The sequence below is a fragment of the Arvicanthis niloticus genome, chromosome 17 (genome assembly GCF_011762505.2).
Source record: "Arvicanthis niloticus isolate mArvNil1 chromosome 17, mArvNil1.pat.X, whole genome shotgun sequence".
Taxonomy (NCBI): domain Eukaryota; kingdom Metazoa; phylum Chordata; class Mammalia; order Rodentia; family Muridae; genus Arvicanthis; species Arvicanthis niloticus.
Window position 1 is genome coordinate 41,442,264 of NC_047674.1, and position 15,514 is coordinate 41,457,777.

General features: G+C 38.5%; 1 protein-coding gene across 2 annotated transcripts in view; it reads right to left on the bottom strand.

The window, feature by feature from the left end:
- The window catches only part of Lmbrd1 (LMBR1 domain containing 1), a 76,981-nt gene that overhangs the window by 14,127 nt on the left and 47,340 nt on the right, over nucleotides 1-15,514 (bottom strand). For both annotated transcript variants that reach the window (XM_034521766.1, XM_076915136.1), the window contains exons 10-14: nucleotides 7,421-7,485; nucleotides 6,992-7,094; nucleotides 6,371-6,475; nucleotides 4,383-4,532; nucleotides 2,399-2,477 (exon numbers count right to left, since the gene is read on the bottom strand). In XM_034521766.1, the coding sequence (XP_034377657.1) occupies nucleotides 2,399-2,477; nucleotides 4,383-4,532; nucleotides 6,371-6,475; nucleotides 6,992-7,094; nucleotides 7,421-7,485 (502 nt within the window). The remainder of the gene's footprint in view (nucleotides 1-2,398; nucleotides 2,478-4,382; nucleotides 4,533-6,370; nucleotides 6,476-6,991; nucleotides 7,095-7,420; nucleotides 7,486-15,514) is intronic.

Genomic DNA, 15,514 nt, shown 5'->3' on the forward strand with positions numbered 1-15,514 from the left:
TTACAATTCCTTTCCTTAATTCTCTAGTACTGCAGTTTATTATATTCTATTAGAACAGCAATTTCAAAGGCTCAAGGCTTTCTAATTACCAAGCACTTCTGTTTCATGCATCTACACTACTGACCAGTGCATGCGGCATTTTCTTGGGTACTCAAATGCTAGTCTTCTGTTTCCTCATTTTCCAATTTGTGTCTTCTCTAATGACCCAGGTTTACCCTGTGTGTTCTGGTCAGTCCCTTTATGTTATCTGTGACTTCTGTATTTAGAAAGCAGCACTGACTTTGTTTTTAAAATTTAAAGGACAGATGATGTTATACTGTTTGATTTTTCTCTTAAAGGAACACACAAAGACACTAAACATAAAGGAAAAACCTCGAAGAATCTGGCCCCTCAGATTAAAGCTGAAGGCTCACCCTACATAGTTCCTGAGGCCCTTCTCTCAGAGTCCAGTCTGCATGTGCCCCAAGAAGGAGGCAATTGTTCAGGTGGCATTTCTAGAGGATTTCTTCGTAATATTATTAATTATTTATATTTTTATTTAGAACTATTTCCAGGACCTCCAAATATGTGAGTGGGGTAAGTCCTTTAACCCTGACCTGCAGAGTAGCTTAGGTAAATGGGCTTGGGGCCACGGATAACTTGAACTTGCTGGAACAGAAAAAGGACTTGGCAAATCCGATATCTGTACAGCCTGGGTTCTCGAGTAGTCCTGGATGATGGGCTCATTTAGTGCAAAGCGCAGCGGTCAACTTTCTGTGGTAAGATGCTGATGCACAGCCATTCTCCTAATGTCCTTCAACATCAGCATTACGCATGGGACATGTGTCTCACCTCTCCCTTCCTGTCTCTGACACACAGGCTCATGTCTTCTTCAGCTTTGGCTGTTTAATAATTCATGTAGTCGGGATGGCATATCAACTTACACGTTAGTATTTGAGTGTATAACCCTACAGATTATTTGTTTCCTTCTCAGGCTCCACTCTATTGTGAGCAAACACATTTGAATAGAATGAGTGCACAAGAATAAGGTTTGCTCTACAGAGAGGGTTACCTTTTCAGCTACTCTAATGTCCAAGTAAGACAAAAAATGTACTTCAAGAACGTTGAAAATGACTGAGTATGACAACAGAATAAGACTTTGCAGTTGAGGAATTTCTAATGCTAACATTTAGGAACACACTATTCGCTGAACTTGAGCCTTGCACTCCATTTTAAATTTAGCCCTCGAGGTCACATGCTCCCCAAACAATGTGATGACTGCTGAAGTCAATCCTACCAGTTCTGTTGATTTAAGAAAAGCACAGATTGATAACTTCATCTCATCCCTTCTCTCTCTCTCTCTCTCTCTCTCTCTCTCTCTCTCTCTCTCTCTCTCTCTCTCTCTCTCTCTCTCTGTCATTAGCTTATTTTCAGATGAACTCTTTAGGTTCCTTCCATGAACTATCAGAAACCACACTACCACTTCATCCCATTGTTAACTTCAGGGTCCAACAAATCCTGGTGGACAGTTTGGACTTACACTCTACGGAGAACTGAGATAATTAGGTATTAATGGTACTTCTCGCCAACCGCCAGATCTCAGTACTTCCATGGCGATCTGAAACCCCTTTTGTGTATAGCTACTGAATTCAACTTTAAGAGGAATAAGCCACAAGATAACTCCTATGTCCTTACTGCAAGCTTTTCATGGATCTCTTGCCACTTTCAGACCTTTAATGATGTTCTACTGGTTTTTGTCTGAGGGTCACGACCCTTTGAGGTGGAACATCTCTTTCCCAGGTGTCATGCATCATTATGATTTTTTACATTACATTATGATTACAGTATTTACATTATGATTCACAATAGTAGCAATATTACAGTTATTAAGTAGCAGTGAAGATAGTTTTATGGGTGGGGTCCCCACAACATGAGGAACTGTATTAAAGAGTCACAGCGTTGGGAAGGTGAGAGCCCCTGATTTCATTCCTAATTCTGCAAGTTCCTTCCGTCACCATATAATCCTCATGCCCATAATCTAAAAAATGAAATGTTAGATCAGTCATGACAGATGCATCTGTTTTCCAATGGTCTTAGGCAACTCCTGTGAAGGGTTCATTTGACCCCAAAGAGGTCACAACCCACAGGTTGAGAACTACTATGTTAAAGTTATGATGTTTAAAACTCTAGAGCATACAACTGTGTGCATTTTTCTTTAGCAGGGGCCAGCTTGAACTTGATGCACAAACTAAATAAATACATTCTTGAAACCTGCTTCAGTATCTCTGATCCGAAGTTCCCTTTGACTATCATCCTACCAGGCTCCACTAGGTAGAGTCAACCACACCTTCCCCTGGGGGACCTCACTACTTTCTTACAACTGATAAATTCTAGGATAGTGTGACAACAGCTGCTTTACCTTTAGGGGCATCTGCATTACATCTGTGTGGCACAGCGAGGGTTGAATTGCCTTTATGGGCATCAGACGTTATATTGTTCTGAAAGACAAGAATGTGATTAAAATATAAATACTGTAGTCAGCAATGTGTTTGGATTAAAGCAGTCACATTGCCAATTTCATGTTCTACTTTCTACTAATGATGTACATTAGCCATTAATATTACACTAGTGTTAATTTAGAATAAGATTCTAAAAGATTGATTTAATATGAATTATAAGATAAGAAGTTATGGTACATTTAATATTAAGGTGCTTTTGCAATAATGATTTAGGTCATTTACTAAATAGCAGAACTTTTTTTCAGAAAGAGGTAACATCAAAAAGGAAAAGGCCTTGGAGCTTGGGTTCCACTAGAAATCCCAGCAGTTTGGAGTCTGAAGCAAGACTTCAAGAAAAAAAAGAAAAGAAAAAAAAAACAAACAAACCATTCAAAAAGCACTCTTTGCCACTACTGAAAAGAAACAGAGATGTGGGATGGGACTGGCCAGGGGCAATAAAGGAAGGTGGATTGTGGAGAGAATCATGGAAAGGAAGGAAGAAATAGGAAAACTATCTTTTCTCAATACAAAAGAATAGTCTTCATTCCTAGAAGAATATGTACAGGGTGTCCACTAGGAACGCAGATCTGTGGTGAGCAGAAGAGCAACAGCATCCTGTGATCTCATGATCTAGCGTGTGATCTCATGATCTAGCGTGTGATCTCATGATCTAGCGCGGTGTCTGCAGACTCCTATACCACTCATCTGACGTGAGTGACAAGTAGTTTTGCAAAACAATGTTATTGAGAAAATTCTGTTTTGCTGGTTTTTTTAAATTTCATGTATAAATAAACAAAAATTGGAGGAAGTACAGGAGAAAAGAGATCTGAGAAGGCAGATGAATCATGGAGGCTCCATTTAAGCAGCAGGTGAAACAGGTGATAAGAGAGAATAAAGTGTTAGGAAGCGCTGCAGGACGCATTTTATAAAACGGGAGTAAATGAAATGTGTTTCGAATGAAAAAGTCCCCTGTGCCATCTTGAGTATTTAAATATTCGGCCTTCAGTTGATGGTGAGATTTAGGGAGGTTATGAGGTGGCCTTTCTTGAGGAAGGACATCAGTGGGGGTGGAGTGGGGGTGGGCTTTGAGAGTAAGGTTTCCCATCCCCCTCTGCTTTGTGGCTTGAGCTAAGATGTGAGCTGTCAGTTCCTTCCTGCTTCCTCTTTTATCAGATCCACTGATGTTTGTCTGTCTCTCACTAACAAGCACCCATGCCTGCCTGCCTTCCTTGCTGTTGTGCCCTAACCCTCCCCATCGAACCACAAGCCAAAATAGACTTTTCCATTTTATACACTGCCCTGTCATGGTGTCTGATCACAAAAGCAGACAAACAACGAATGAATATAGTAGACAAACGTTGAATCTAATTTGGCCGAGATAAACCCAAACTTGCTACTCAATTAAACCTAAAAAGCATAGTTGTTTTTTATTAGTCAGTGATATCAAGAAAACAGAAAAATATAGCAAGGAATCTAAGGATGCGTAAAGAGTCCCAATTATTCCCAGATAAAACTATCCAGAAAGTGTCTCTCACCGAGTTACAGCGGCACTGTGCAACATGACATGTTCTCCGAAACTCTGGGGAACACATCACTAAAATGACTTAAGCTGCTGTTTTTGTGGAGCATTAGGAGCCTTAGTCAATAAGTTCCTGAGGAAAAGCACAGTAGCTTAGTGTCTCAGGACCCACTGAATGAATAATACAATTATTTTATTTTAAAAAATATGAAGCAAACAAAATGCTCATAAATTTTGAAAAACAGTTTTGTCAGTAATACATTTAATAAGTAGTAAATAAAAATTGTTTTTAAAATATCTCTAAAGTTCTTTTCTACGTTCAATTTTTATTTTTTATCATTATCTCTAAAATATAGAAATAGCAGAAATCTACATTCTGTACTCACCTCTATTAAGTAATTCTGGCTTCCATACATCACGTACTGAGGAGCAAGACTATAGATCATGTAGCTAGTATGAAGGACAATGAGCAGAAGGATCATGCAGAGGAATAAGAGCGCCTGAGGCCTGGTTCGCCCTCTTCTGATTTTATATAACTGGGGGGAAATAATGACAAAGGTTCACCAGTGTTATTTTGAAACTTCCAGTCAGTCCTTATGCAGACAAGGTGATACGGTCCCACTGTTCCAAAATAAACACAAGTAACTTGGGAATAAAAGAAGCTTTTAGTGTTAATCTTATGTGGGTACCTATGTCCAAAGGATACTACTAAAATATTTCAGAATAAAGTAAAATCAACATGATTCACTAGTAATCACCAGCTTATACATCCCTGGCCTGACTTCACTGTGATCTCTTTCAGATGTTTACAAAACGAAAAATTGTGAACACAAACTGTAAGTATTCAAAATATCTGTACAGCTCTAGTTTTATTACATTCCCACATAAGCACAGATATGACAAATTTATAAGTAGTAATTTCTATAAAATAGTCATAATACTGTCACACTAAATTCTGCTTAAAAATTAGTTTTGAAAATGTATGATAATCTGGTTATAGATGTGACATTTTTATCTGTGCTGAAGCAAAGAGGAATTAAAGTGTTAACTGTAATTTTAAAAATGTTACTCGCTTCATCTTAGTGGTGAACTCCACTTTTACTCCAGTAACTGAGGCATCATCTTCCTGCTACTTTGCGTAGCTACAGTAGAGGCTACCAGAGTTTCTGTTCTGACGGAGATGACAGCACGGTCACCTAGAAATGAACATTTCCCATATTCCCTTATGCCCAGCAGTGGTCACATAATAAAATATCCCCAATGAGAGAGACAGAAAGGATCCCAGCACCATCAGACCTTGTACTTGTAACTACTAAAGCATTCCCCCACACAGCAAGAAAATTTTCTTTAGTTCAAATACATATTTACTAGGTTTTCTTTGATTCATATCTAAAAATGTCTATCTGACTTAGCTTTGATTTAGATTCATAATTACTTTTGGATGAATATAAAAAAAATAAGCACTATTCACAGCTGTCTTTGGTATGGAGAGGGAGGTTCTAGGGTCCACTGTGTGAGAGGCTGTAGGGTTTCCGTGTAGTCTCTTCAGGCTTGCTCGAGTACTCTAAATCATGCCTAGGTTACTTACAACTGGCATAAGTGGGGTCAATAATTATGTCCCATTGTTCAAGGAAAACGGAAAGGGGACAAGTCTGGCACCTGTAGTCATTTGGTTGGTTACATGTACAAATGGGGAGCCATGGACACAGAGGGCTAACAGTTCCCGTGCAACTCCTGACAGGGAAGGAAGGAAGTCTCTGAACGTCATCAAGCCCACTGAGTTCGTTCTATGTCCAGTGCAGTTAAACACTAAGCCAGACGCACCCTTTCTGCCGTGGTCTCTCCACTTCAGCGGCGCTGACGTTTCCAGTTTGATCAGTCTTTGCTCTGTGCGCTACATCATGTCTAATTAGCAGTGTCACTGATCCCTACCCACTAGATTTCAACAGCGTCCCTAGCAACTATTACTAAAAAATGTTTCTAAACACTGCTAAAGATCTGTGTGTGCATGTGTACGCATGCTCTCTCTCTCTCTCTCTCACACACACACACACACACACACACACACACACTCCTACTTAACCCTCCGTGATCTAGAAAGCACTTTTGTCTTAACATGAAGTAAAACATTAGTATTCCCATCACTTTTCTGACCAATCTATATGCAGTGTATTCTAAATACAACGGCGGGCTATGGCTGCATGCACTCACTATCCTCCGAGCGGAAGACTGGCACAGGCAGGAAGATCACAGACTTGAGACAATCTGGGCTACAGGCTCTTTCTCAAATAACACACAAAACAACGAAGAGAATAAACTGCCACAAGAGAAACAAAGTCATGAGCACAAAACCCAGAAAATTACACACACTTACCCGAATCCAAAAGAACCAAATGCCAATATTTCGAATTCCTGCCATCGAAGTAAAAATAAAGTACATAATGATAATTGTTATAAGAATATAATCAAGAGGGAATACCTGAAAAGAGATGAAGATTACATTTAATAACCAAGCTATGAAAGCTCTAGAAGTTAAACAAATTAACCAGAAACAATTATTTACATTTGATAATTGAAATATTAATTCCCTTTCAGATTAGGCTAATATAAAAATATCTTAAAAAGAAAAAAAAAAACCATTTTCATCAAACCCCAGCTACTATCATGCTTTTATCCTAAGGAGGGAAAAATCCTAAAATAAATTACATTATGTTTTTGTTTTGAAATAAAGTACTTAATTAAAAATTGAAACCCAAATATTATTTGGAAGAGTTTTCCTTTGGTAATAGTATGTATCCCATATCAACAGTGTGCCAATACACAGATATATAATCATCTATAAACCAACATCAATGCAGAAAGCATCTGCAAATAAAAAAATTGGCCAGAGCTTCAACGCATGTCTGACTTGTGTAAGTTTGCATAATAATGATTTTAATGGGACAGGATAACACAGTGTTTTGATGTAATGTAAAATGACTGGCATGTTACTTACTGTTTGTAACAAAGGTAGAAGCATATTCAGTGGATTGCTCAGGTTAGTTCCAAAGATGATGAAGCCCGAATCTATCCCCGCTGAATGAAGGGCTTTATCCAAACTGAAACAGAGAGTTGGGAAAAATGAATTTACATTATACCATCACATTTCCAGACCAGCTAGAAAGAATATCGTCTTAACCTAAGCATACTACTTCTGTTGAGCCATAGGAAACAAATTAAACTTGGCTTAAATATTTCACAGAGATTGTCAATAAGTAAAAAGGAAACACTGTCCATTACGAGACCTTTTAGAGATTCTTGGGTAAATGCTGTATTCAGGTAGCATGTTCAGGTAGAACAGGCTGCACTAATAAATTCAGCACCAAAATGAATGCTATCAAAGACTTTATCTAAGTGCTTTAGAAAGTATGTCTACTGTACTTACTTTGACAGGAAGAGAGAAATTACAAACAGCAATGCAACTAGGATGAAAAATATTCCCCAAATAATCTAAAATGAAAAATACATTCATTAGAATACAGCTCTCAATGTTGATACTCAAAGCATAAAATCTTTCCACCACATGGTAATGATCTAATGCAAGGTACAATTTAATTTAGTATACAGTCCTAGCATTTGTACTGAAAACTTCACCAGGAGACTGCTTAATAATGTATACGCAAAGAAGCAAAACATTTAAAAGTCTCGACTAACAAGTAAACAAAGACAACTTTGGTTTGATCAAAAACATTCTGTTCTATTACCGAAAAGGACATTAAAGAGAAAAGCAACTTCACTCACACATACAGGCGCACGCACACACACACAAAGTGCACACACACAGAGTGCTAAACAGATCTCAAGCCAGAAAAATTCCTTCCATCTAGAAGAGCTGTCATAGAAAATGTTTCTGTGGCAAATGCATCAAGTGTTTGACTTCTCACGCCTCACAATATGAACTTTGTTTTAGGGATGCACATAAAAAAGAGGAAACAAAACATTGGAACTAAGATTCTAAAGAACTGTTTCAAAATGAAAAAGAAATGGATTCTAAGGCAGCAAAATCTTGAGCTCTGCTGTTGTTGGTTTTGTTTTTGTTTTGTTTTTGTTTTTTTGCTGCTTTTGTTCAAGTTCAAGGAACACCTGAGCCAAGGTAACGAGCTGGCAAGGCCAGAGGAAAAGTGGCCTTGTTCTAAGCACAGGCTAGTTCCGTTCGGCTTCTCCTTTGGAAATGATGGAAGAGATGAATGTGAAATTTCATTTGACATGATACTGAAGTGTCTTTCAGAATGCTGGGGAGGATGAAAGATGTGAATGCTAACATATGATTTTACTTGCCCTAACAAGATGAGCTTATGAGGTCAAATTTGAAAAAGACTGTTAGGCTTGCCTTCTGTGAATTCTCCAGTTCAAACAGCATGCCCTTGAGGCTTGATGAGAAGGAAGGAAGGGCAGCAGGAGACGGTCAAGAGGACCTTTGTGAGCAACACTACACTACAGGACCTATCTCAAATGACAGGGCCTTTCTGAGAATTCATTATTAGAAAACGGTTTCACTAGCAAGGCACTCTTCCAATCAGTAGCACTACAACATGACAGAAATTGCAGACCTTGAAGAGGCAAAGATTTCCCTTCTGTTACATTTTGACAAAAAAAAAAAAAAAAAAAAAAAAGTAAGTATAAAAATGCTTAGTTGTCTTACCAGTGTATATATGAGTTAATAGCATTTAGCTACTTAAGGTCACAGAATAAATATAAGTAATCTAAATACTTCATGATGCTCCCCACCCTGCATGTATACAGAAACTAAAATGAGTCATTAAAGCACCTACCACAACAGTAGTTAGAACAGCAAGTTAGTTGTCCTAGAAGCGTAGATTATACTTTCGTCAAGATGCCCATTTCTATATGAAGATGAAGCTGCAGATGTGGTGTCAGGAAAAGTTCCAGAGTAAGAACTTCTAGCGCATTTATTCCCCACAAAGGCATAAAAGAGCTGGCACGAATGACTGGAACCAACATTTTCCACATTATGGAGATGAACCAAAAGCAGAGAGCAATGCGGGGCCATTAATTCAAGAAAATGTGGATGAACCCGAGTAGGACTCCGTGAACTTGAACTTGCCCTAGTTCCCAATCGCCCATGCTAAAGCTATGGTCCTCCTGAAAACAGTCGCAGATGCTAGCAGTCTGGAGATAACACAGCACACAAAAGTGGGCTGAAGCTCTTCAAAGCATCATTGCCAGAAAAATGCCACCACTTGATCTGACTGGTGGTTCTCAAGAAAACTACTTATAAAATGGCCTGTACTTGACCTGGATGGGTGTTCACACAGTGCTAAAAGCCTTTGTGATGGCTGCAAACAGTGACAAGCAATCTATGGACCGCATGGCCTCGAGGGTCAGTGAACAGTGTAAAAATATACTAACCAAAAATCTTTAAAAGAAGGTCTAAGAAATGCGATGTCTGTTGGGAGTTTTGGGTTCTCATTTCCTAGTAAACTAAAATGAGCTGTGTATGCTCAGGGCTATGCAAGTGCTCAGAACAGATGTGAGAAAGCCTAAACTCCTGCTCGAGACTGCACAGGAAGGAAGCACCGCTAAGGCAGAGCCGAGACTGCCAGCTTGCTGCTGTATTGCCCCGGTACACACAAAGATGCTCAGGCAGAGGCTGAGTCTCATGGGTTGTAAAACTTCACTATTAATCAACACACTAATTGATAGGAGCTAAAGTGAATATAGATCAAAGAACAGAGATTGTGAAATTAATTCATAAAAACCCAAGGATATGTCAAAGAAAAGAAGAAAGAGGGAGGGAGGGAGGGCAGGAAGAAAGGAAAGAGGGAGTGAGGAGAATCATGAATAAAATCAAACCCAGAAAATATGGTAAACATAAAGGAGATAAAAGAATTAATAAGCATTTATGAAACCCCAGACTTTGGAATTAATAGACAAAAACTTTGTATTTGTTTAAAAACATTTTTAAAAAGTAAAATCAATATATTAAAATGTTTCAGCAAATACTCAGTATCAGTGAAGATATGTTGGGAATTGGTCTGGTCTGGCTATGTATTAAAATGCTAATTTCTGTACCTCAAGATCTGTTTGCCCCAGGGTAAGCAAATTCTCACAGGAACAGTAGCTATTGTTGTACAAACCTTGCTCTCTAAGTTAACTGGTCAATAAAAGGCTAAAGCCTGTGATTGGGCAGTAGAAAGAAGCAGGCAGGTTCTTAGTTACCTTCGTGGACCATGCATGCTAGTGGTGTGCAGACATACATACAGGCAAAACACCTATGTACATAAAAATGTAAAGAATCATAGAAATGTATTCACTATGAAGAATAAGTCAAAAGAGAAATAAAAGAGGTAAACAACTCATAAGAGAGATTTGTGTGAGTGTTTGAGCGTGATTGTGTGTGTGCACGTGCGCGCATGCATGAGAGAGAGACAGAGACAGAGAGAGCCTACTTAGTAAAAATGAAATTTCTGAACTTTATAGTGCACTTCACCTAAGGATTTAGCCTACTTAGATGCATATGCTGTTCAGTTGTAAATACAAATGCACTCCCTTCTTCTGGATTTGTATGTTGAGGTCCTCACTCCAAGTGACAGTTTGAGAGGTGGAGGCTTTAGGACAGTGTTTCTCAATCTTCGTAACACTGCAACCCTTTAATACAGTCCCTTATGTTGTGGTGACTCCTGACCCTAACATCCCTCTCCTGGCCTCTGCCTCCACTGCACACATGGTCACAATTTTAGGAAAAAGGTTGTGGTGTGTGGGCAGCAAGTGGCACTGCTGGCCCTCCATGCACACGTCAGCCAGATTCTCTAAGGGTTGCATCTTATCGTGCTTTATTATTTTTGCTATATATACATACTGAACAGCTTGCAGATTAGTGATAGATAAAACGCTTCTCGGTACCTGTGTCCAAACAGCAACAGTGTTTAAATGAAACCACAATTCAATCTTAAGAATCAGAAAATTAATATCGCTATGACCTTAGCCAGATCTGAACTGAGTTGTTCATGTCAATTAACGAAAAGCAATCTTTTCTAGTCTGAATGCAACCCAGGATCACTCAGTGCTTATGCAACTTTAGTAACCTTTAGCTTGGATCAAATCCTAATTACCCCCCACCCCCACCCCCACCCCCATAACCTTGACATTTTGAGACCAGGGCAATTATGTTATAGGATGCCCTTCAAGTTAAATGGCCTATTTCTCATGAGCATTTTTTTTTTTTACATAAATGACAGTGATTCCTATGTGTGTATCATATCAGGAGTCACTATCAGGTCTACAGGTCTATTTAGCCTACAATTAATGAAGTTTCTCCACTGTAAAATGTCATTTCCCTTCTATAACTAATACATTTTGTAGTGTCATACTTGAAAATAGGTAAAATTTTACTCTCAGCAAATTTTTGCCTTTAATTTCACGTAGCTATTAATGTCTCTCCACAGAAAAAGTATGTGCTACCTGCCAAATGCTGTATCTAACTGTGCTGGGGGTTTCTAAATTTCTTTGTTTAATGGGTTTTGTTTTATTCAACTTATTTACTCACATCTACAGAGTCATAGGTGGAATTATTTTTTAAAAGATTTATTTTATTTATATGACTACGTTGTAGCTGTCTTCAGATACACCAAAAGATGTCTCTGAGGACCTCTTTATTTTCAGTCATCTTAAGCTGCTGTTTTAAGTGTTATCTCTTTTAAATAACATATAGTTGGATCTTGCATTGTGGTAAAATTTTCAAAATTATTCTAGTAGTGGGTTGGGTCTCTTCACATGTATTAATATTATTGATACATTAAGCATTAACAGTGTCGTATTGATGGACAGTTGTATATGGAGTACATTTCCTACACTCTGCTTTATGTACTTAAATAGGTAAACTCTAAGAGAAAGAAGAAATAGAATAGCAGTCATCAAGAAATGGGACTATTTTTAATCGGCAGGTTGTTTTGTTTGGGAAATAAGCTGGGGAAAGAGTAGAGATGATACTGTCCCAATGATGGATTGCTTAATCACTGCACATATACTTAAGATGGCAAACGTTAAAGCACAGAAAGCAAGCACAAGCGAACATTAAAAATATGCGATATCACTGTAACTCAGTACAGAAGTAACAAGAAACCTCAAATAATCTGTAAACAAATGGATCTAGGTTACTCAGGCCAGTGAACTTGTCAGAGCTTTAAAAGTGGTCCCCTGCTCCTCCAGAAAAGAGTTTATCCAAGTATTGACAAACACTGGCTGTATGTATGGTTAGAAAAACATGGTTACTATATACAGATTCTGGCTAAAGGATCCTCTCTAACTTATCTGAGTTAAGTGCTTACTTTTTAAATTTGTCTCAGTAATGTAACAACCGTCTTTAGTTCCACTGTTGTATGTAAAGACTTGAAAAGCTCATATATACAAACAAGAGCATCAGAAACAACGGGTGCATGGCATAAATCACCTCATTTAATTCTCATATCAAGTTAAGTGTATGACGTCATTCTAAAGAGAGGAAAACAGGTTGAGGATGAGGAAGGAACAAGCTGTTACACAGCTAATAAGACGCAGAGCAATGACTGAACCCAGCACCGAAGGCAAAGCAGAGCCTGTGCTCACAGTCATTACAGTAGAAGGAACTAAATAACTCTTCTTTTAGTTGCTAAAGCAACCAGGAACAAAAACCTTCTAAGGAATCTACAATAAGCTATAAAAACTGATGGGCCAGCCAGCCAAGCTGCAGGAAGGGAAATTCTTCAATTCTACAGATGAGTAATAAACACTGAAAATTGAAATCAGTAATATAATTTCTAATTCAATAGAAAAGGATGCAGAAGCAATTTTTCAAGATGTTTTTAAGCTAGTATAGTGAATCTAATAAACACTGACAGAGAAATTTAAGATTACATAAACAGTTCCCAAACTAGAAAACTCAGTAACGTTAAAATATCAGTTCTCCCAAATTACTTATAGATCTTGTAAATTCAGAATAACCCTAGGAGACATTTCAACAGGTGTTTAACACAATTATGAACTGATTCTAAACTCTAGATGGAAATGCTCTGCCCCAGTCAAGATAACTCCTGAACAAGGAAGGTAAAGTTGGAAGGGCTTCTGCCCGACGTCATGACTGACTGCAGAGTTCCAGTAATGAAGCAAAGTCACAAAAGTTAACTCGATGCAGACCACAATCCTGGATGTGAGATTAAACTAAAAATCCTGAGAATGTAGGAGAAAACTGCCTTGGGAGAGACAACGATTTCTAGAAACAGCCCAATTGGGAAATAAATAAATTGAATTTCACAAAAATATATGCAACATTTGTTTGAATAATAATGTTAAAATAACTGCAATGTGATATTAGCAATGACTATATCTGACAAAGTGCTGCTGTGGATAGCGGTAGTGGTGCTTGTAGTCTGATGCTAATTCCACTCTCCCAGGAGGGGCTGTGACTAGGAGTGAATCACACAGCTGACTTCTTCCAACCTTAACTTGTAAAATAAAGGCTGGAGCTGGTGATTGGGCAGTGGTAGGGAAGGGGGAGCTGAAAAGTTTGGGGGAGAAGGGAGAGGGGAGGGGGTAGAGGGGGAGAGAGGGGAGAGGGGGAGAGGGAGGGGGGGTAGGGAGAGGGAGGTAGAGGGAGAGGGAGCCAAGATGGAGAAAGAACAGAATGATCCAGATTCTGTGTGGCTTTAAATAACACAGGTAGCAAAGAATACCCTATAAGGAATAGATAATTACAGGACAGTTTGTCATTATCTAGGTGGGCAATTTATATCATTATCAATTGGCTCTGAAATTATTGTGCAGGTATCTTGTGAATTGAGAATTTACTGATAGATAAATCTGACTGATTAACTATAAGCTTCTAGAGTTTTGATTTACTGGGTTAAGGGGATTTGGGACTGCAGACCACAGCAGGTAGATGGTTGTGAATGTGAGCAGAATCTACCTCAAGAGAGGTTGCTGCTGGGGCTAACCTAGAGGCAGAGGTGTCGAGACCACCTGGGCAAAGAGTAGCAGGGTATAGCCTGGGAATTTGGTGCCGCTTTTTTTATTATTTCCTGCAACAGAAGTCCTTGACATAGAATGCTTAACAAATTTATACAAGTCATAGTAGAAAAATCCAATCTGATGATTATACAATGTAATATGTACTAAGATGTCTCCATACATAAGTACAATACCTATTTAAGAAGAAAACTCTGCTTTGGACAATGGTCAAAAGATTTATAGGCACAGTTAGCAGAAGACCTACAAATAGCAACCACATAAAACAGTATCATGAACTAGCAGGTAAATGGAACGAACCAAAACATGGTTACCATTCCTCGGTAGAACAACTCTCAAGAATATTATGTAAGAGGGAGAGGGACAGAGCGACTGCTAGCTCACCATTAAACAAATAAAACCAGTGTAACCATTGTAAAAGAAAACAGAAGCCTTAGGCAGCTTCTCATAAAGTGGGGCACTAAACAGATCCAACACTTCAACTGCATGTATTTAAGAAAAAAAAAAATGAATGAAAGCTCATACTTGCACAAAGATTTAGTCTCAAAATGGAAATAACCCAAATATGCAAATTGTGATTTGCATATATCAGAATACTACTTAGCAGTAAGGCAGAATAAACCACATAAAATGAAGAAATATAAAAACACTGCCGGGGGCTGGAGAGGTGCTCAGTGGTTAAGTGGTTCTGAACTTTCAGAGAACAGTTCCCAGCACCCATACTGGGTGGCTTGCGGCACCCGTAGTCCCCACTTTAGTAGATCCAAGGGACTCCTCTGGTCTCCATGAGTGCTTCTACAACCGTGACATATGTGCACACAAAACAGACAAACACAAATAAAAATAGTTTTAAAAAAACATGCAACGCTGCGCTGTGGAAAGGAGGCATTTGTGCATTTCATGAAATTCTTGAAAGCTTAAACTAAAGTGTGGTCTGGGCTATAGGGAGCAGAGGACAAAGTGCGATTAGAGACATATGTGGTTATTCTATGCAAAATCCATCTGCACACTTAATCAAATTGATTTAAAAATTCTTCTAAGCATATGTTCAGTGAAATAATACATGCTTAAACAAAAGCAGCTGATAACAGAGACCGCATTATCTTATAAGTGTTCATTAGATACGACAAGAATTTAGCATTAAAGTTAAAAATTTTTGGTATGATACAATAAATCTCCTTAGGGAAAATGACCAGGGTGGGGTCCTTTAAACAGTTCATGCTGGGCCGAGCACATGGGTCAATGGCAGAGTACTTGCTTACCATGCGTGAGACCCTGAAGCAGCCCCAACACCACAAAAGTATACAAACAAGCATTCTAAGAGACACTTATAAATAAAGCTGACCACCTGGAAAAATTAACTGATTTAATGGACAATGTATTTTTATTTTTAAAATGTCAAAAGATATCAAGATAGTAGATAAATAACAACCTGTCTGATCTATCTTTTATGGCATTCTTTGAAACGTTATTTTATTTTGTGTTTTTGAGACAGTGTCACCATGTGGCTCAAGCTAGC